The sequence below is a fragment of the Crocodylus siamensis genome, chromosome 2, assembly GCF_052110815.1.
Source record: "Crocodylus siamensis isolate JL-2025a chromosome 2, ASM5211081v1, whole genome shotgun sequence".
Taxonomy (NCBI): Eukaryota; Metazoa; Chordata; order Crocodylia; family Crocodylidae; genus Crocodylus; species Crocodylus siamensis.
In genome coordinates, this window is record NC_143396.1 from 197818754 (window position 1) to 197841225 (window position 22472).

The following is a 22472-nucleotide window of genomic DNA, read 5'->3' on the forward strand; positions in this document are numbered from 1 at the left end:
ACACAGGATGTTTTCCTATTTTAATTTTATTTTTTTCTGTAGCTCGTTGTCTTTCAGTCACATTTCTTAAAACCAAATGCAGACATGAGACAGAAAAGTTCACAATTGTCAAAATAATTTTTTGAATGCTTTACTATGATTGGAAAATTTGTTCAAAGTGAATAAAAACAAAACATTTAGGTATCAGAAAGACTGAGGAGACTGTTCTTCACTTGATTCAAATTTTGTTTCCAGGTGTTAAGTGTGTCATATAGCTGTTGCCACTGCTGCTTCCCAAAAGTCCTGTGTGTGCTGTGACTATGGAAGTAAAACAAAATTAAAAAAGGATTAACAAACACCATCTTTGCCAGCAATGCCCACCTAACATTTTTGTTTAGCAAATATCTAACTAAACACCAGGGTAAATAGAGGTAAAAAACTAATTCTCTCTATATAAATTGAGCATGGTAACATCTCTTTTAACACTCTCTCAAAAGCTTCACCGCACCCATTACAGACTTCTGTAGTCTTCCCCAAGTATTTAAAGCAACAAAAGTCATTAGTATTCTTGTCACTGATAGGTCATTAAATGAAATGTGCTGGAAAATAGGACTCTTTCATTAAATAAGCTAATCACATTCAGTCTGAGCTTTAATAAAATTATGATAAATAGCAACTATTTAACTACAGGCAACTGATAGGAACAATACCTTGCTTCTAGTTAAAATATTAAACATATATTAAATGAAATAATAAAATACTAAACTGTTCTGCAAAATGCTGCAAAGAATTAAGTCTTACCTGACTACTACTTTCCTCTGTGTCTGATCAATTTTGCAGTATACCATCTTTGTCTTAACAGCTGAAAAAAGCAGACTTGTTTTTTGAATATTTTTCCAAAAAGCAAAGGATATTAAATAGCGTAAAAATCTTTAAATGAAAATATATGCTAGCAATAACTTGCTTGACGCTATTTAGCTATTGGTTACAACAATCCGGTAGGCAGAACAGCAATGACGTAACAAAATAAAAGCCAAGCATGAATCTTATGCTTTGGTGCCAATCTATTAAAGCAATATCCTGTGCATTTTTATGAACTCCTCTCCCCTACAAAACACATCCTGTTTTAATGACAGCAAGCAAAAACAGCTGACAAATTAAACTTGCAAACAATTTATTAGTTCCATAAAGAATTACTTGAAATACAATTCCCATCATTGAAAACAAAACAGTACTTAAAAGCCAACAGTAGGGCCATATCTTTAAACATGAAGTTTTACAAATTAATTTCAAAATAAATCAGAAATGAAAATTTGCAATTCTTTACACGCATGGCTGGTCTCACCAACCTCATATTGCTCACGTTTTAATATGTTACAAAGCCGTGTAAAATCTGGCTAAATATTATTTATATTGCATTATTAAAGTTATATATGCCTTTATAGTTTTTGAGGTTTATTTCCCACCAATGTAATATTCAAATTACTTTTGTCCTAACAATAAGAAATTAATTTTAGAACAAAAACAAATCTCAGGGAAAAGGCCCTGGTGTAAAATAGAGTGAAATACCAGTGCTTACCATCAATAACAAATGCTTCTACATCATCAGCCCCAATCTGAAGTTCCTGTTGCATTGTGTCAAATGAAATTTCTTTGTTTTCTACTGCCATCCCCATAAAAGTAAGTAATCTCATTTTTGCCATATTCTGTTCATGCAACAAACCTGAACAATAGAACATCTATGAAATATAATGCATGCTCATAAACTATTAACAAGTTAAACTATTTTCCATGTTCTTTTTACTACATAAGCCTCAGCATTATTTCAAATTCACTTTACATCATGTACATCAATGTTTCTTATCTGGCTTTATCAACACTTTTATAAGGTAAAATGTTATTTTTATTTCTGCAGAATATCTTAAATATTTTAGTAATGTGCAATTTATTCTGAAAGTGCACAAAAATTTCATGAAAATGCAGAATATTATCTAGACCTAGGATTCTGTTGAATAAGTGAGAATAAGCAGTTTATATCTCCTTGAAATTTAAGGATGTAAAGTTGTCCCCAAGCCATTAGAGCAGTGTCCCCCAATATGAAGGCAGGACATCTTTAGAGCAAGGCAATACACATTTAAGTGGACTACTAAGCAGAAGAACAGAATAATGGAGCAAGAAATCATAACTGACTGATGAAGACCAAGTTTTTCCCACTACCATATGATCCTGAACTCTTGCCCCTTATTTTCTCTATCTACATCCATACCACTGTGGCTTTGGTAGACTGTTCCTTGAAAACGAATTCTCCTAACAATAATCTTTACAGAGTACAGTTGTTTCCTCCAAATAGGAAGTATTTCTATTATAGACAGCAACAGTAACAGGGTCACCTGAAATAATGCCATTTATGTGCAGAAATGATGGAGAAAAGGGAATGATCTACCCATCTTTTATAGCCCTCATCATCAAAGCATGGGAGTGCCTTTCAATCTTCAGTACATTTCTCCTTAGAGCACCCAAGGGAGATAGGAAAGGGCCGTTATCTCCACTTTACATACTGACAGAGAGATGAGACAACTTGCCTAAGATTCTCCATAGTGGAAATCTGGCAGAGAATGAAACTGAACTATGGTCTCATACAGAACAGGTTAAAATCCCAAGAACTACTAATGACTAGCCTAGGGTAGAATGGCCTCCCCCAATTCTCTCACCTTATTTGGATACTTATTCATAATTTTGTGTTGTATTGTGTTTAACATAAAAATCTAGAATTGACATACGAAGTTCCATTAAAAATTAACTGGAATTGCTTTGTTCTAGTAGGACAACATGGATAGTAACACTACTAAGGAAACATTCAAGTTTGGAATTTATAACAATCATACACTAATAGAAGATCAAGGAAGCACATTAGTACAGGACATGTTGTGCTAATTAGCAATAATTATGATGCAGGCTCTATATCTGGCACAGATTCAACAGAAATGTGATCATCATAACTCAAATGAATGAGGAGCACCAGCAACTGTAGCTAACTGGGTTTAATGGAAATCTACAAGCATCAAAAAATCAATTAGCGCACATTAACCCTAATTAACAAATGCAAATGAGATGCTGATTAACTTTCTGAAGCAAGAAGGTTGCTGATAACACCAGATTAAAATGTGGACATGTTAGGGCGATGCAGTTGACACAAGATAATGCTACTGGTGGCCTAAGTTGTCAGCATCAATAATGCAACAAATTGTAACAATCTGATGCCACCTGTAGGAGCCTTTATTCAATAGCTTTGGTAAAATAATTTGATTTTTATTTAGTCTTGATCTGAAAGAGCACAACTAAAGCAAATCCTATATTAGCAGTTATTTTAAACCTACTGTTAAAATATTGTTAAAAATATATTTATTAGTATTTTCAAAGTACTATCTTGAAAACAGAAACAAGGTTTTTTTTGTTTTGCTTTAGATAATTTTCAGAGGAATAAGTTTTAAATATTATCTTTTCAAGTTTTGCTCGGAATTTTCATATACCTTTTCATTATGACCCTATATCTTTTTTATACCGATCACCAGTTTTAAAAAGTTTTAGATTAAATTTGACCAGAAATGCTTGTTCACATTGTAATCTAATACTGATTTAGTACCTATCAAATGCTTTTTGAGACATTCTTTACACAATTTTATGACAGTGATTAAGAGAGCAAGAAGTGAGAAAACTTAAAAAACTGAAACAGGTTTTACTCTTAAAATATTTTAATAACACACAAGTTCTATTATGGACCAGCATATGCTTAACATACCCCAAATCCCCATGTTTGTAGATTTCACTTTAAAAAACAAAGTTTAATAGAGTAAAAATGAAACAAGAATAATGCCATCATATTAATGGTTAAGCATAATATGGAGTTAATGTGGAACATCAGGTGTTAATTAATGTTCTCTGTTTAATCAAACAACATCCTCAGAACTGCATATTCGGCAATTATGTCTAGAAACAGACAAGCAGCATTTATTGTGAAAGTTGCCTGGAAGTTTTTTTGTCCCACTGAAGTAATCACGATTCTGCAATGTTTCAAATATTCATGCAAAAGGCTGTGTCCTATCCTACATACAAATTATAGCTCTCAAACAGCAAGTTTTGTCCACAAAAAAACAGTGATGCTTCCAGTTACATCATTTTACTTTGAATACCTAAGTAGCAGTTCCTTAAAATCCTTAATGTATTTATTCTTAAAATCATATCACAACCCTTTGAAGTCAAATGACAAGTGTTAAAGACTGCATTAAACTTGTTTTGTTTCACAAAACTATAACACTGTTTTCTCAAATACATTCATTCAATAATTCAAGTGTCATTTCAAAATCAAAGTTATAAAAAAAGTCTATTTTTTATGGAAACATTTATTCATTACCAATATGTCAAAACTTAATACAGTAATAAAAAAATCTGCATCATTGAGCAATTTCTGCATTGTCACTGACCCCTGTCCTAAAAAGCTGCAATATAGAAAACGTAATTTTAATGCATGCAATAGCTTATGAACCAGTGCTCCTTTGAAACAGTCAATTACACATCAATGGGGGAGTGTCAAAGTGTTAATTACTACTCCTTTTTTCCACAGTGTGTAAATAAAGAGGGTGCTGACATTAAAATTCCATCACACAGCTTCATGCCATGAAACAAATTAACTGGGACAGAATATGGTTTGCTAGGTCTAATGCACTAGCAAAGCACTAAGCATACACAAAAATATTTGCATCTACTTTATCTTATTGTCTTCCCCCTTGTTATAGAGCTATTTGGTAGAGTTAAATCATTTAAACAATAAAAGTGAAGACAGAAGAACTCTTTTCTTTGGGTTATATTTAGCACTCTAGCAAGTATAGGACTGGTAGCTTCTACAGGTTACAGTGAAAACTTGCTCATATTGTTTTGGCTAGAACTCCCCAGTTCAGACTAACCCAGCACACCAGTCTTGTCAGTTAAACAGGAAACATTTATACTGAACACTGAAAAACCATTTGGGACTGATCTTCATTACAGAGGGCATGTCTACAATAACCGTAGCATGCTACAATGACCACATCAACTATGCCCTGCCCATCTGCTCGTCTGGACATGTGCCAAACCCGGATGTGCACAGTTAACACTGGTCATGGTGTTCCTTTACAGCCACATTTGAGACCTGTCTTCAGTGTTCCAGAACAGCATTTCTTAACCCATGGGTTGCAACCCAAAAGTGGGTTGCAAGAATATATGAAAGGATTGCAAATAAAGTTTAAAAATGGAGTCTCTTTAAAGGAGAAAAATATGGGAAACCTGTGGCTTTTCCCTTTCAGGCTGACAGAATCCTGATCTGCCGCCCCCAGGTCCTAGCTCCACCATGTGTGGGGCAGTGGTGGGGCTAGAACCTGGGGGCAGCAGATCAGGAGTACGGACACTGGATCAAGACTGGCTGTCAATGTCTACAAATGGGTCCTTGTACAAAAAACGGTTGAGAACTACTGTTCTAGAGAATAACTCCTGAGGATAATCCTAGAGCAGCTGCACCAGCATGCTTCTGAGTTTGGAGCAGATGAGGTGGACAGGGCCTGACGGAGTACCCCAGATGCAGCACTGCTGTTGTGGTTCAGTCATGCCCCCCATTCTGCTGCAGGACTCCATGTGTCCACTCTCAGCTCCCTACAGCAGCAGAATCCTTCTACAAACAGGGTAACATCACCTCAGAGGCAGAAGGCTTCTGTTGGCAGCTACCAAAGCACATACAAGGTACTAATTTCTTATAAGTTTCCACTGCTAGAGATCTTTCCAGGAGAGGAAGCAGTACAGGCATTCAGCCTGCAGCCACTCATCCCCTGCTCCCTGTGCCTTTCCCAGAGCAGGGTAATCCCTGCCTGGGGAAAATGTGAGGAGAAATGAGAAGCAGTACTCCTGGTCCTGGAGGTAGAGCAGGGGAAGCAGCAGTGGGGGGAATGACTCCCCCCACTTCCCCACACTGAAAATCCTGCATATGGGGAACGGGAAGAACAGGGCAGCAAAGCCAGACTGGTCCTGTGCAAGAATTTCTCCTGCAAAAACTTTCACCGTGCAGTTGTCTTGTTAAGATAAGGGCTTAACTCCATCCCCCAAAGCCTCTATTCATGTTTTATGGTAATCTTAACCCATTTGTATGTCTAGACAAATCTTGCTTTTAAAAGCTCAAATTCTGAGCTAGCACTAGATATCTTTCATCTAGTCTTATAACAATTAACCTTAGAGACAAGTTTAGCTGTCAAACTACTTCATAACTCCCTCCCCCACAATACTTATTTGTTGTAATTACATGGGCTTGTATCTCCAGGTTATTGGGGGTAAAGATACTTATAAGCAAGATGTCTGCGCTCAGGAACAAAAACATTCTGAATCTTACTGAAGTGTTTAACTAATGACTACACAGAAACTTCACAAACTAACATGTCAATTTTCAAATCCTTGTGTATATTGAAGTGTTGCATAATGCTGAAACATAGCATCAGGACAGGAAATAAAAGAATTTTATAGCGTCTGCCATTTCATTTACAGTACTATAAGGCACTAAGTGAAAGGAAATATTTTGCAAAGTGTTTGACATAAGATCACAAGTCAATCAGGAAATTGGGCTCAGATGCAGTCTGACTACACATGATCTTCAGTGCCATCTCTATGTACAAATATCAGTATGTTCTTAAGTATGGAGCAGCATAGGGAAAAGTGGGACACTGATATTTCTACAACAGTTCTCAAAGTGCAGACACTGAGAATAACAGAATGAGGCAAGGCAAATTTTAATATGAAATAAATTATGGATTAGTTTTGGAACAAACTGGGCATGGAAACTCAGGTTTCACATCTAGTCAGGAACTGAAGCACTGCATAAGAAATGCAATCATAAAGCAAGCAATCAACCAACCTAAAACAACAACTTACCCAGCGAGTCAATGAAGTCCTTGTTGTTCTGGTAAAACTTTACATAGGATGCTAATTTAGCACTTACAAAAATGGTCAAAAGCTAAAGAGAAGGAAGAAAATATTAAATATGAAACCAGTTAAAATATTTTCTAACTTCATTATATTTCCTCAGAGTACGTACCTCACATTTCAGCATTTGCACTGCATACGAAAACATTGCTTAAGGAACAATTCTAAACGTATTTCCAAAATGCCAACTGGCACTGAGTAAACAGGAACAAAGTTGACTAAAGTCAAGTTCTGCCTCCACGTAATGGTAACTCCCACTAACTCCAAAATGGACCATTTGTTTAGAGCTCGTTTCTCTATGCACTCTCTGAATTCAGAGCACTTGTGCTTATGTATTTGTTGGCAGAATCTGAAACTTCACAACAAAATTTGCCAAGGCAAAGCACACCTATTTTAGCAATTCTCTGAAGATACTCATGTTATTTATTTACTTACTGATTCAAACTTTAAAAAAATCCTTTGCTCGTGCATCTCTTGCAGGTCAATGGTCATTGTTAGCGTATAAGACAAAAGTAATAATTCAGTTTCAAAACAAAACAAACAGCACCCTCCAGAAAACAGAATTACTTACATCATGGATAAGTTCTCCTTCCAAAAATTTGACTGGCTTTAAGGCAAGAAGATGGTCGAAAAGGAAGGTAATTGGATCCTTCAATGCTCGCACAATACATCTAGTTGGGAAAAAGGATACTCTTATTAACAATATATCTACATTAACAAACTGTGTAAATATACTTTGTGCTTCCATAATACTTTCAATAGAATCTCAAAGTGCTTTCATTATTAATAATCAATAGTGTGTAACACCAGAGGGAGAATCAAAGTATTTTAATGTCATTGTAAAGATAGGAAAACTGAGGAAAAGAAAGTCTGAGTAATCTGTCCAACATCACAAAGGAAATTTGTCAGACTCCAGATCACAACTCCCAACGTTATGACTTAGCTATGCTTTTGGTTTTTATTTCCTTAAATGACTTTTGCTTTTAAAGAGGGATAATTTTTACAATATTCCAAAAGTGTCATAGAATGTCAAATGCCTGGGTCAAAAACCTGAATAAACCTACAAATACTGAGGTCCATGATTTACCAGTATGAACAAACTTTGAACAAGCCTAAAAACATTTAAGATTGTTGATGAAAGCTTTTGTTAAGCTTCATGCTTTGTAACAAGGTCTGCCTAGTTTCTTAACCTGTTTTGAAATATTATTTGGCACCTATGGGTCTTAAGAGAGAGTGTGACCTTACTGCATGATGCATCAGTCAGATCTGAAGCAAGTCTTCGCTTCAAAGAACTTTCAGTTTCCATAAACACAAAATCATGCGTTAAACCTTACATGGATGTTCTCATTTAAGAATAAAATGGCTTTAGATTGCTGAAGCTTAATCCTCAAGGATTCAGCTTATGCACACTGACTTTACATCTCTAGTTAACTTGTCTTACCCTTCCTGTGTGTCCCTATGCAGACGATCCTGTGAAAAAAAAATCACCATCTGTACTTGCTTAATAGGGCTTGTCAGATGCAGCTATAATCTCCAAATGTGCTAACTGAATTGAACATATTCCTAGCTTCCATTGAGCACTGTGGTAGGAGCAGAGCAACAGCTTTGTAATAGAGAATGTGATTTCATACTGACCAAGGGAAAGATGTACTTGAATGGAAACAACTCGTCCACTAACTTGTTAGTTCTGTTCACTTCACAGCCTTAATTACTGAGCAAAGTTTCACATCCCTATCTTAGCTGCCAGGCAGAAAACATTCACCCATTTTAAAATGAGGTAACACAGAATGTACTTTCAAATGTACAGAGGAAGTTGCATTAAAAGTACTACTTTAAAAGAATATCAAAGTTGTATATTCAGACACAAGAGATTCCAAAATCAAGGCTTGTGACCTTAATGTAGTCCCTTTATGTATGTTACGACAGAATTACATGAAGCAACCTTATTCCAAACCATCCTGAACAGAGAAGGTAACAGTGAACTTACGCATGTATGACCCAAGCTTTTAGTTATACAGCACCTGCAGTAAATGCATATTTGCTTGCTTTTTCTCCAAAACTATTATAACTTAATATCCTTATACAGGGTCTTCATAAAGTCCTTGTGCACAACCTAAGTTATTAAAGTTTAAAAGTGCACAAGGACTTTATGAAGACCCTGTATACCACAAAACTTCACAGCTGAGTCTGTTGGGAGTGGAATGACACTCAGAAGAGTGACTTTTTATCAAGCTATATACTGCATTTTGAAATAGAATTTGATATAAAGTAACCAGTGTAAAAATATATAATAAAGTAGCCTTCCTCACCCATAAGTATGCACTGACCTGATCATCCCTTCCAACAAAGACTAGCTCAAAAATCTCACTTTAGTTCTGTGAATGCCAGAAAGCAGCAACAACAGAACACCCAAGAAGTTCAAAAATTCAAAGCAATAGAAGCACATAATTTTGGGGGGTGGAGGGGTAGGGAAGAGTAGGGTGGCAGGGTTTGACAAAGATTTTACATCTAAGAATCAGCTGGGTGACTAACTGATCGATACTCATTGGGTTCAGCATACAATAATGCAACTGTTGAATTACAAGTCATCTTTAAGAAAACCCCAAAATTTCATATTACCTGTGAGCATCAACTCTAGCTTGGGAGGCATTATCCTCTGTGTAACTTCCCAATAGTTCCACCATTACTTTTGCTGCAGTATCACTACAAGGGAGGGGGGAAAAGGTGTTACTTCAGAAAGTCTGAAAAATAATTATAACAAGCTACTCAGATATTTAAAACAACTCCATTATGAAGTTATATTTCAAATGAAATCATTCTTGAAGGATATGGATGATCAATTTTAATTGCACTGAAGTCGAGGGGGCAAATTAGCTAAATGTATTCATTCAATTTTGGATTTACAAAATGTTTATCTTCACCCTTCATTTCATTCTCTTAAATTGATAAATTACCTGCCAGTTATGGAAAGCTTTCCTAGCTGGAAACAGCTTTATAGGATTCATTAGAACACTCCTTACGCACATCTGGATCTAATCACTGCCAAATAAGTAGTGCTGATGAGTTTATTTCAAAATGCAAAATGGCACATCTTAAAAAGCATTTGTGGTCAGAAAAGTAACCATGTACAATCAGAACCATCTTATTTAACATATCTGTTCTCCAAGGAGATTCAGAGCACCAGCTGCTGCTTTTTGTGACAAAATTAAGCTCTTACTTTTTTTTTTTGCTTCTGTAAAACTAAAAAGAGCAAACCCACTGGAAGGGGGAGCCAGAGTCTGTTTTGTCACATGATTTAATCCTAGTTCCTTGCATCTTCCCTACTGGTGGCGAGTCACAGAATCAGAAATAACTAGAGGTGCACTGATATATTGACTGCATATTGGATTGGCACCAATAAAAGTAAAATTAACATTAATCAACTTTTTTGGGCTAGTGTACCTGATAATGTCACTGACAAATATAATATGCCTTCTGGCTGCGGCCCCCACACGATGTGCATGTACGCAGCCATATGCATGCATGTGGCTGGGAACGCAGCCCGGCAGCGTGGAGAGCAGTGGCCTGTAGGTAAGTCTGTAGAGGGAAAGGGGCATCAGGGGAAGAAGGCATGAGGGTGGGGGGAATGGAGAGTCAGATCGAGGCTCACAATGTGAGCAAGTGGGGCAGGGAGGCTGCCCAACCAGGGTAGTGAATGGGACTCAGGGCAGGGAGCAGGATGGAGCCACAGACAGCCTGGCCAGAGGGTGCAAGGGGTTGGGGTAGGGAGAGAGGGGGCAGCTCCCTGCCGCTGTGCGCGACCCCCAGGGGAGGCATGGCAGGGCATGGGTGCTCCAATTTGTGTGCAGGGCGGATGCAGGTGGCTTACTGTGGGCTTTGGATTCTCCACTCTGCTGCCTTTCCCTTGGGAGCCCCACACTGGCTGCATACCCCCTGCCCACCTGGCAGCAGTGGGGGCAGTGAGTTGTGCCTCCTGCTGCCAGGCAGGCAGGGGGTGCGCAGCTGGCGCAGGGTTCCTGGGGCAAAGGCAGCAGGGTGGAGCGCTCCAAGCCCACAGTGGGCAGCTCGCATATTCCCTTGACCCGCTCAGCTCCAGTTAGAAGTGTCCCTGAACTCAAAAATAGTGGCAGTGGTGCTTGAACTAAAGCTCATTCAAAGAGCTTTCATTTAAGTATCCTGGATACCATTTTTAAGCACCAGGACGCTGATCCCCTGGATAAGCCACCCATGGCTACCCCCACCCCACCCCACCCCAGGTCCTATGCACCACCCTGGCTGGGCAGCTCCCAAAGCCCCAGCCCCAGCCCTTCCCTCACTGTGTGGGGCCTTGATCTGCACCCCCTTGCCCCTTCTCCTCCACAGACTTACCTGCAAGGAGCTGCTCTTCACGCTGCCTGGCTGCGTTCTTATAAATCAGTTATTGGATTGGTATCAGCTGAAATGGCTGGTTAATAACCAGCTATTGGTGTCAGCCAAGAAAATCTTCATCAATTCAGCCCTAGAAATTACTCAACTATACTTTGCAAAGACAGCTTTTAAAAGAAAATTCTTTACAAATAAAGTGAAAAGCAACACGGAACTCTGTGACAATCTACTGATGCTTCTATAACACCATTCCACCAGGTGATAGTGGAGATACACAAATTACAAAATGTCTGCAATACCCTAATGCCACTGCAGCCTACAAAGAAGACTCAATGAACAAGTGTGTAAGATAAGGTTTATGTTCTGTAGCCAGTTTCAAACAACAGGTGTGGAGGGTAACCTGCTCCCTGCACTCCAGTGAGGTGATACTTGTTTAGCTCAGTGACAGCACTCTAAACAGCAGTGCAGACTATTTTATTACTCATAATTTGATTAGAGACACTTTCAGCCAGTGAACTTAGACCAAGCAGTTTCTCTCATCTCCTAAGCCGCCAAAAGCTACAGATGTGTTCTTCCCAGCTGGCAAGGCTGCCTGCTTCCCTAACAATTTCTACAATGCACTGATATATTTTCAACACAGCACTCTGCAGCACTTTGTGAAAAACGTGGTGACCAAGATCAAATTAAATCTAATAAATCAAATTATATGAGTGAACAGTCACAAGGAACAGTGTACTGAGAAAGTTTTCATATTTAGTATAATTTTTCAGTGCATCTGATATGCTACCAAATTTAAGTTTGTAGGAAGATGCATCTTTCTAAAGCAGTTTACAACACAAATTTCAAACATTTTGAAGAAAATATTCCCAACTCCTTTTGTAGAAAATAAGGGATTTCCCACTTGCATTTCTAAGAAAGGCCAGAGTTCAAAAGGGTAATTACTCTTAAACTCCTTCCCCTCCAATTTTCATACATCTCAGTATCAGATGCTTAATTCAGCTTCAGTGATGCAAATTTTGTTGCTGGAGGTTGATGGTGATATATATGTTAGTACTTTACAAAAGCTTTCTATTATGCCCTGTATCATGAAGACTTGTATTTATTTGCATGAGCCACCTTGTTCGAAAAGCACCACTTCCACATCTGCATCCAAATACCGAACTAGATCAAAATCCAATGAGGACAAGAAAGGAGAGGGGGAAGGGGGAGCAGGAATAGAAGAGAAGTTAGGGAAACAATATACAGGGATTTAACTAGGATATGGAGATCATAAGTTACTTCACATTTTTAAATATTTGTTGGGAGGGCAGGAGGAGAGGGGAAAGAATACAGCTAGTGATCTTGCAAGAACTGTACCTATGCTGAGTTCTTTCCAATGGGAAGAAGTTGCAAACACTCTAGAGTACAGGAACAGAAATCAAAAGGATCTCGATAAATTGGAGAACTGAGCAACCAACAACAAAACAGTGGATAATTGGCTAGGCAAAGTGCTGCCAAGAAAGATCTGAGGGTTACGTGGATCATAGATGCGCAAGAACTAGTAATAAGATATAGTCACCAAAAAAGGAAATGCAGTTTTGGGCTGCATTTACAGGAGTACTGTATGTAAGTTATGGTAGATAATAGTACCAGTGTACTCCAGCTAAGACCTAACCAACACCAAGAACTGTGCACAATTGCACTCTGCATTTTTGGAAGGATATAGAGAAACTAGAGAGCATCCAGAGGCAAGTGACAATGATAATAAAGGGTTAGTATGCACACTATATGAGAAGGGTAAGAGAATGAGGTATACTTAATTTGGAGAAAAGGAGATTAAGGAATCACAGCAGAGGAATCACAGCGGTTCTCAAGTATTTGAAAGAAGAGGGAAAAAGAACTGCTCTCTCTTCCCAGAGAGGGCAAGACACAAAGCAATGGGTTTAAACTGCAGTCAAGCAAATTTTAAATCAAATTTCAGAATATTAATAATAAAAAAGACTTCCTAACTTTAAGAATAGTAGAACAATTGAACAAGCTGCCCATGGAAGTTGTGGAATCTGAGAGGCTGGATAAGCATCTATCTGGGATGGTTTGGGAGGAAGAGCATATCCAGCATTTGTGGAGATTGGACTAGCTGACTCTTCAGGTCCCTTCCAACTCTGTGATTCTATGGTCAGAAGATGCCTTACAGTTATATTCTGCCAAAGCTAGAAAAATGCAAAGTACAGAGGCAGGCAAGGTACAAAGCAGCACTGCAGAACCTCCCCAAAAAGTGGCATGAGAAGCAAAACCAGTAACAGGAAAAACAGTCTAATTCGCACAGATCTCAGAAACGTGCCTCTCAGGTATCTACAGATGTTTTTTCAATTCATTACAGAAAGTTAACATTTTCTGTCTGAGGCAGCCAAGATGCTTTCTGAATATTAGGAAAAGGAACTTTTCATAAGAAAGTAGCTAAAATAGTTTTCATTAAAACAAAAACAAACTTATTGTGGGGAAAAAGGAACATGCATGTTTAACATCTGTAAAGTAACTTTCAGGAGCCACAGGCAGGCAAGATTCTTTGAGTAGATCTGATATCTTTTATTAGACCAACTGAGTAGTTGGAAAAAAGTTCTTAGCAAGCTTTTGGGCGCAATCACCCTTCTTCAGGCACAGGAAGTCTCTGTTGTTCTGAGACTCCAAGGAAGTCTTCAGGAGCCACCTGAACTTGACTGTGTAGTCTACAGCTATATATTACTTGTATATATTAATCTCTCCTACAACTTCTCATCTCTTAGGACGAAAAGTTGGAATTAAAAATCTGTGGTTCTTTGAGGCACTGGCTTCTTCATTCCCTTCTCTGTAACTAGACAGAATAATTGAAGTATGATTTTTATCACTTATTTTCTCCATTCCCATCTATCTTCCCATACAGCTAGATCTAGTGACATTCCTAAGTGCTAAGGCTGGAATGCTGCTGTGAGTTTCCCAGAGTAGTGCAGATAGTGCCCATTGATCCAGGAGAATGAACCAGGTCAAAGGTGCAAGGGTCATGCCTTGTTTTCTTTCCCCTACGGAGAAGCAAGATGCTCTGAAAAATTGCCCAGTCCACTGCAAACCCTGCACTGCTACAGATGGCAAGACCCTTATGACAGCACTAATATATCACAGAGTTTGCAAATGATTTTTTGTAATGCTTAACTTAAGAATTCAACTGACAACTAGTAAATAAAAAAGTCCTTTCAATATCTACAATGCCTTTAGCTCAAGGGTTTTGGTTCTTCTCCTTCCCCAAAATTAAAACAGAAAAGTTATGCTATGCCATGCCATATGAGGATTTGATAAGCAGCAAAGCTAGAAAATGGTTAATTATTTAAATGATACAAGGATTCCAATTCAGCTGGCAGAAAGAGAAGTATTTAGAGAGCAGAACTGTAAAAGAATATGAACTCAGTGCTTTCACAAAAAATTCATAGTGGATAGTATCCACTGTAGGAGTGAGTCTTTTGCTAATATCCATTATTTTTACTATCTAATAGCTGTCATCAGGGCAAATCCATCCTATTGTTAATGGTTAAAAAGATAAGAAACTGTATATTGGCACATATAGAGCAGCACTGCATCCACCTTGGTGTTTAGTGCTGAGCAGGCAAGCTATCCCTTACTGCAGTGCTCCCCAGCAGGATGGAGAGGTAATATGCCCATGTGCACCTAAATACAACAATGGAGTGTTAAAACCAGACTGGAAAACAGGAAGACTGTTCCTTATTTAAATATGAGTGACAAAAATTTGAGGGTTTGTCTCTTCTATATCACTTATTATTCAATATCCCTGAAGAACTGTGCTGGCTTACCCACTACCAAGAGCTACTGTCAATTAACACTAAAATGAATTTGCTAACAAACTTATGTACAGAATCGCATAGAATTTTCATTTGCCAAGTTCATTATATCAACGATTCTGCTTATGATCCAGGACCATATTTTAAAATAGCTCAGCAGCCATTTTATTAACATTAATTTATATGTCTAAGGCAAAGCTTTGTCTTAAAGGTAATGTTTATATAAGAGGCTGATTGTGCTAGCTTTGATTGATAGACCCCTGGTACCATTAAACAACAGAGATAGCACTGCCACGCACTAAAACATCAAAGCTCCATTAAATAATAAACTTGGCATAATGTTATACAGCTTGAGGATTAACGTTTATATCATTTCAAGAAGAAAAACAAAAGTTTTACTTTTTTTATGTTTATGGCTCACAACCAATCCACTACGACTTTACCACCATCCTCTCCTTGGAGAAAAGCATTTAACTTAAAGAGTTCTTAAAATAGTTATTTGAGATGTTGTAAAAATATGCCCAGTGCATTAGTTAAATATTTGCTTCAAACCTTACACAATGTAACAATTTAAACCTATTAAAAATTTTTAGTCTGTATCCTTAACTCCATATACCTTTTCTTGCAGTCCACCAGTACATCATATAGCAGTCTTAGAAGCGTATGCTTTTTTTCTGTGCTGAGTTTCCAATCAGAAATCCATTTTCGAACCTGTATAGAAAACAATTTATAAAGATGTGTTGCTTCCCTTTGAGAAATACCTCTTAGAATTGCAAATACTGCCCGCTTCACTTCAAGATGTTTAGCAGGAGGAAAAAAAGGATGGAAAGGACCTACCCTACAGATCTTGGTTGGATATTTATCCTAATGCCCAGAATTAGAACTGCTGTGAGGTGAAGTCTCCAAATCTGTGCTTTGTCTTCTTAAGAGGAAGGGATGGATATACTGACCTCTGCCACCAAAGCAAAGGACAGAGAAGTGATGCCCTAATGCTGCTCCAGCTCTCACCCTCCATCCCAACCCAACAAAGCAACACGCAGATCCTGTGAGGTATTTAACATAAGGGGATTATAACACACACACACACACAGAGCTTATAAAGAACTTTTACAAGATTAGACACCTATGCTACAAAATTTGCCTTTTATTCCAATGGGGCTTGGCACCTTTCAGCAGCTGAACCACTGTGTATTACTTCTAGATACCCTTTCATAAGAGAGGAGGCATGTTTAACAGAAAATAACTACTGACAACCAATTCATTACCTGATCTAGTTCAGTTGGAATGTACTGAATGGCACCACATGATGAGGCCACTTTAAGAAGGCTGCAGTAGACTGTATATCTCACAGGAGTGTTCTTATCCATACCATGAAAGAGATTGCTCAGTCTAAATTATAAAGAACAAGAATCATTTAAGCCTAGTGAGTATGGCTAAGTGTTAATGAATGGTCTGCACAGACAAGAGTACTATCATATAAAATTTAAATCATTGTACAAACATCACCATTTCAATTCTATGGCAGATTTTAAGAGGTCACAGTTTCAGAGTGCCCTCCGTCAAAGGATCTGGAAGCACTCTATATACAGTGATTAAGTTAGCTACACAACAGCCCAGGGAATTAAACAGAGAGCTCTCATTTTTACAGAGGAGAAGGAGGAGGCAGAAATTGACATTGCCCCTCACATACTCAACAGAAGCCAGGTCCCACAATTTCTCCACCTTATCTTTTAAACATAACAGACACCAAAACATGAGTCTCTTGAAAAAAATGATTATTTTGTAAAATATTTTGTTCTACTGGCTTCACAGGGTTACTTACAACTGCAGCCTGAGACACGGACGCTCGCCTTCCCGAAATTTCACCAACTTCTCACAAAGACTTTCAATCAAAGCTTCCTGTTTGTCAAGCTCCAGGATAAGCAGCAGAGATACCACACTGTTCATAACACTCTCAACATCTACACACAAGAGAAAAAAAAGCAGGCATCAATTTAATACTGCAAACAACAATCATAATTAAGAGACAATTAATCCTTTATTGCTGAAGAAGAGCTCCTGACATTAATGCTTGCTTTGTCTTAGCAAGACATACAATAAGAGTGCAAATCCAGGAAAGGATTTAAAAATAAATAAATAAATTCAGCTATTTATTAGACTGAACATCAAATGTGGAGAGACACCAGTGTTTCCACTGGAAAGCATACCATCATATAAAATTTAAATTGTTGTTTAAGCACCACCAATGACAGCAGCTCAGGGTCACCCAGTTCTCTGCCAAAACATGATTTACTTTATTTGATTTATATGATGCTCTACACAAAAAAGGCTCAGGGAGATTTATAATAAAAACAGATTAAAAAAATTAAATAGTAAATGGCAAACCAATCCCCTAAAACTGGGGTTGTCAACTGGGGGGTACTTGAGAAGGCCGTAGGGCAGGGGTGGGCAATTATTTGGGGCGGAGGGCAGCTTACTGAGTTTTGGCAAGCCATCAAGGGCCACATGACAGGCAGCGAGGGGCAGATAAACATTCATTTTCTAAATTTTTAGGGATCCTGCAGGCTGAATAGAATGGGTTGGCGGGCCAAATCTGGCCCGCGGGCCACATTTTGCCCACCCCTACTCTAGGGGGTACATGCAGGCAGGCAGGGACAGAGAGCTGCCATGCACTATCCTGTGATGCTGGGCAGGTGCTGCCTGCCTGGCTGGACCCACGGGTAAGCTCCACGTTCAGCTGCCTGCCACCCCCTACCTTGTCTCTCCCCACCTGCCCCATGTTCTGCTGCCGGGGGTACACTGATCCGCATCCAGCTGCCAGGGGTACACCGATTCAAAAAGGTTGAAAACCCCTGCCCTAAAACTAACCTCAAATACTTCTCAACCTAGATCAACAATTACCACGCATATGGATAGAAGAGAACTTGATCTGTGACATTAACTGATGCCCCACTTTTGATTCAAAGGAAGCCAGCGTACATTTCAAAGCCTTTGTCCCTATCTTAAGAGCACTCAGTAACTTATCAAGACTGCCTTAACTTGTGGATGAGGAGGTCAATGCCTGCTAACCAAACCCAATGGAACCTTATATCATAAGAGTCCATCTGATTTCCAGGACACAGAGCTTTCTCTGGAGTCAGTCCCAGACAGTGGAACACAGTCTGACAGAAACAAGTATCAGTAAGTACATGCTTATTTTTTAAAAACTGCTAAAAAACTCTACCCTGAGAGGAGATAAAGTTAGCTGCCTGTGAAAAATGTTATTTTGTGTAACAGTATGGAGAGGCCCTCGGTCTTTCTACAACCCTCACCACCACGAAGTCTAAGACTGGCAATGAAGGTGTGAATTCACGTTAAATTGTGGTGACAGTTTTGTGCCAAAACTACATACATGACAGAACAACCAAGAGCCAAAATCCCTGACCCAACCTATTCTCACAATTCTTAATTTCAAATCCACTGATGTCCAGTAAGACTTGCTGGAGCATTCCCATTTATCAGGTTAATCTAACTTTAGAATGCGCTTAATTCTGACTAATTCTTCGTATGTGGATGTCACTTAGATGCAACAAATCTACAGCCAATATTGAATAAAATCCTATGTTTGGAAGGGTGAAGATCCATTTAGGGATGAATGACAGCATGATAAAATGGAGAATGACAAAAATGGAGAGTAGCATATCTAGTGTGTCCTCTCTGAGGATAACTGGGTACCCCCTAAAGTCCTCCTTAGCTTCACTATAACTGGCATGGCAGGCTGTGGTGAATAAAATGTTATCTTCAGAAAGTAACGTATTCTATGCTGATCGTATACTGAATATAACCAGTTCATGTACATGTTTTATGCAGTGAAGGCCGTGGAACAAGTGTCCAAAACTTGCCAAAAGTTATCTGAGATGTTGTTAGTACCAATGACTTATTTTGGCTTCTCCTGTGCATTCATTATGCAGTTTTAACGAGAGGAGGGCTAAGATTAGCTCAACTCCCACAGACCACTATACCCTAGACCAAAAAGACTAAACATTGCCTCAGTTGGCCACACAATCTATTTTTGAATTACTACTAGCCAAGGACAGGGTCAGTGTGCTATTGCATCCTTTTCACCATAGGCAAACACCTTTAGTATACAGAAATTTTGAAGTTCCCAATGGGTTTCTTTCATTTTATGAAAAAACTTTCATGTTTTTACATAGCTTGATCTCTTTAAAAATGTAGGGTGGGATTAAAAAAAAAATCCAGCATTGCCCTAGCTTCGTTCCCATTTAGGTAAATATGAGTTCTATGCAATTTTCAAATAGAAACAGCTAGACCAACACTGAAAATGCCATCCTAGTTTACACTGGCCTATTGTTTGAGTACACTTACTCTCGGTCCATCTGCCCTATAAGCTTCCCATGGAAGTATTGGGTGTATCACAAGCGCTGTACTTCATCATAATGTTCCTGAATATGCTTGCCAAAAAATGTCCACACCCAGACTTCTAAAGACACAAACCTTTATCATCATCCTTCAGACATACATCACAGGCTTCAATAATTTGAGCCAAGTCAATATGAAGTCCACCTTCAGAATTCTCTTCAGAAATCTCAGCACCTTTTGATTTTAGGTAAGCTCGAAGTTCTGCCGCCTTTTAAAGGAAGAAACAAATAAAAACAGTTCATACTAGTAATAAAAGCCCTATGACACCAACTTCATTAGAAAAAAGCCTAATTGTTTACATTTTCATTCTCTGTGTGGGTGTGTCAGTGACAAAAGTATATGGACAATATATACTAAAGAAAATTAGTTACTGGTAAGTAATTCCTTAATTTTCTGTAAGAAATGCAAAAACCTAGAACTCTTGGTTCCAAAATGATACCTTTTATTAGACCAACTGAGCTTTCTGTAAAATCCTAATGAAGGCAGTTTGGAGTTTTTTCAAGAATTAGCAAGGTAAATTAAAAATTCGGCGACCTCCATAAACTTATTAACATGGCTGTCATTGGCAAATCAATAGAAGAGATTTTTCTGTGCTATTTGGCACTGGTGAGGCCAATTTTCAGCCCCATATTTCAAGAGAGTTGTGGACATATTAGAAGAAGTCCCATGGAGAGGGCCAAAAATGTCTGGAGGCCTGGGAAACTAGACTCATGAGGGAAGGCTTAAAGAACTAGGGTTATTTAGTTTGGATAAGAGAAGAGGAGAAAGGGAATAAGTGGGGGGTTGATAACAGTTGTCAAATATGTGGAAAGGGATTATAAGAGATGGAGATGGACTCTCTATGGCTGCAGAGGATGGGACTATAAGCAATGGCCTCAAGCTGCAACTGAGGAAGTTCAGGTTGGAGATTAGGAGAAACATTCTATGAGAACGATTAAGCATTAGCACAGGCTACCCAGGGAAACTGAAATCACCACCCCCGGAAATTTTAAAGAGCAGGTGACTAAGACACTCGCCCGCCCCGCTTCTATGAGGCTGATGCTAAGCTTAGGGGTCCTCCGCCCCCGCACGCGCGGCCGCTAGGGCAGTTGAACCGCCCTCGAGCCCAGCCCCCTCCCCCCGGGGCGCGAGGCGGGGGCGGAAGGCACGGAGCAGCTGCCCCCTGCCGGCCCTCCCGCGTCCCCTCCGCCTCGGCCGCCACCGCCACTCCCCCCGCCGGACGCTCGCGTCTCTCCGGAGCCGGCCACGCCCCTGACCTGGTCCTCCTCGGTGATATCGATGAAGGCCGGGACGCTCATGGTGACGGCGACCGCCGGCTTCACCGCCTGAACCGAGCACGCCGCCCTCACCGGAAAGAGCGTGTCGCTTCCGGTCAGCTGCACACCTCGTTTCCACTTCCGGGGCACGGGAGGGGGAGAACAGTTCTGACGCTGAGTACCGCGCGCGAGCAGCCCTGCCTGGCGCCCGTGGGCGCATGCGTGATGTCCACTCCTGTCGGGACGGGGCGTGCTGGCGCCTCCCCCTGCCTGAGGTTCCTCGCGTTGGAATGATGCCACGACGTTCCCTCACGTCGTTGGTGCGGCACGTCAGTACTCGGCGCCCCTTGTTCTCCAGTCTGGGTTGCCAGGTGTACAGCAGTTATCGTAGTTGGGCTGTCTTTTCCACCCTACTCTTGCACGGTGGTCCGGCCTAGAGAAAGTGCTCAAAGTGCCCCATAATTTTTGAGGCAGCTCATTGATGCAGCGTGTGCAAAACCCAGGGTAGTCTCAGAGAGTCTTAACCTACTTTTGGGTTGCTGTCTTTTTCGTTGTGTATGTATATATATTTGTGTGTTTGTGTGTGTGTGTGTGTGTGTACACAATGGGACAGGGGGCCAAAGAAGAGGACATGTCCAGGAAAACCCAGATGTATGGTAATCCTACTCTTTCCTCTCATCCTTTTCTGTCTTCCTGTAGTACCAGTGCATTTTACTCAGCCCCATTTTAATATATATACTGTGCTTTACTTGACAACTCAAAACTAACTTTGACAGTTAAAGTATTTTAGTCCTCTTGCAGTTTGCCACACACCCATCATCATTCCAGCACTTTCACTTGTCATCATGTTCAACCTTGCCTTTGTTGCTGTTCTCACTGTTGTCCTCATTGTTCTCTTTGGAGGGTTTGCCTATGAAAAATCTTTTCCAGTCCCTTTTCTACCATATGCGGTCCACCTCCTTCTCTAGGATTACCATATTTCCAAAATTAAAAAAGAGGACACCCGTGGGCAGGAGAGTGGAGTGGCATTATATGATTAGGGGCTGGGGAGTGACGCCAGTGCCCCAAGCATCCAAGCTGCTGGGAAAAAAGGAGGAAAACCAAAAACCCAGACATTTACTTTCATTTTAAAAACCCACCTGAACATTAGGACAGGGGGCCAAAGAAGAGGACATGTCCAGGAAAACCCAGATGTATGGTAATCCTACTCTTTCCTCTCATCCTTTTCTGTCTTCCTGTAGTACCAGTACATTTTACTCAGCCCCATTTTAATACAGTCCTTGATTGTGAGGTCTGAGTGCCTATGTTTGACTGCTTGCCTAGAAATAAAGAAATGCTTCAACTTAGATGACCCAGTTCTCACTCACTGGAGGCGTGCAGTGAGCAATATATAGTGCATAAGAAGACGACTTATTTGCATCGTTATTTGTGTACTGATTTGCATATTTTTCAGTGTATGATAGTTTTTCAGCAAATACAATTATTTTGAGCTTCCAATATGATAATTTCATATTTAAGACCTGGCAATGCTGAAGAGAAATTAGAAGTTTTGCTAATCTGCTGTGGGGGTTTAGCAGTATCTGAGTCAGTCTGAGATCAAAGCAAAAACTACTAGAACTATTGGCATGCACATGAATGTGCTAGGGTCTAT

General features: G+C 39.6%; 1 protein-coding gene across 1 annotated transcript; it reads right to left on the bottom strand.

The window, feature by feature from the left end:
- Nucleotides 1–8: 8 nt before the first annotated feature.
- Nucleotides 9–20979, bottom strand: EIF3M (eukaryotic translation initiation factor 3 subunit M). The gene is made up of 11 exons (XM_090032791.1): nt 20822–20979; nt 19641–19773; nt 16969–17107; nt 16412–16535; nt 15763–15857; nt 9595–9678; nt 7547–7646; nt 6925–7006; nt 1559–1702; nt 781–841; nt 9–297 (listed from the first exon to the last, which is right to left on the bottom strand). Exons 1-11 carry the CDS (start codon nt 20861–20863, stop codon nt 177–179), a joined length of 1125 nt encoding a protein of 374 aa, XP_089888917.1. The 5' UTR covers nt 20864–20979; the 3' UTR covers nt 9–176.
- Between the last annotated feature and the right edge of the window lie 1493 nt (nt 20980–22472).

Bases quoted from the DNA above. Each gene is read 5' to 3' on its own strand.
- EIF3M (XM_090032791.1), bottom strand. From the start codon at position 20,863: ATGAGCGTCCCGGCCTTCATCGATATCACCGAGGAGGACCAG. The intron at 15,858-16,411 runs GTAATGAATTGG...TTTTCTATACAG, and splicing joins TTCCAACTGAACTAGATCAG to GTTCGAAAATGGATTTCTGA. The intron at 7,647-9,594 runs GTAATATGAAAT...TTTCCCAACTAG, and splicing joins GCTAGAGTTGATGCTCACAG to ATGTATTGTGCGAGCATTGA.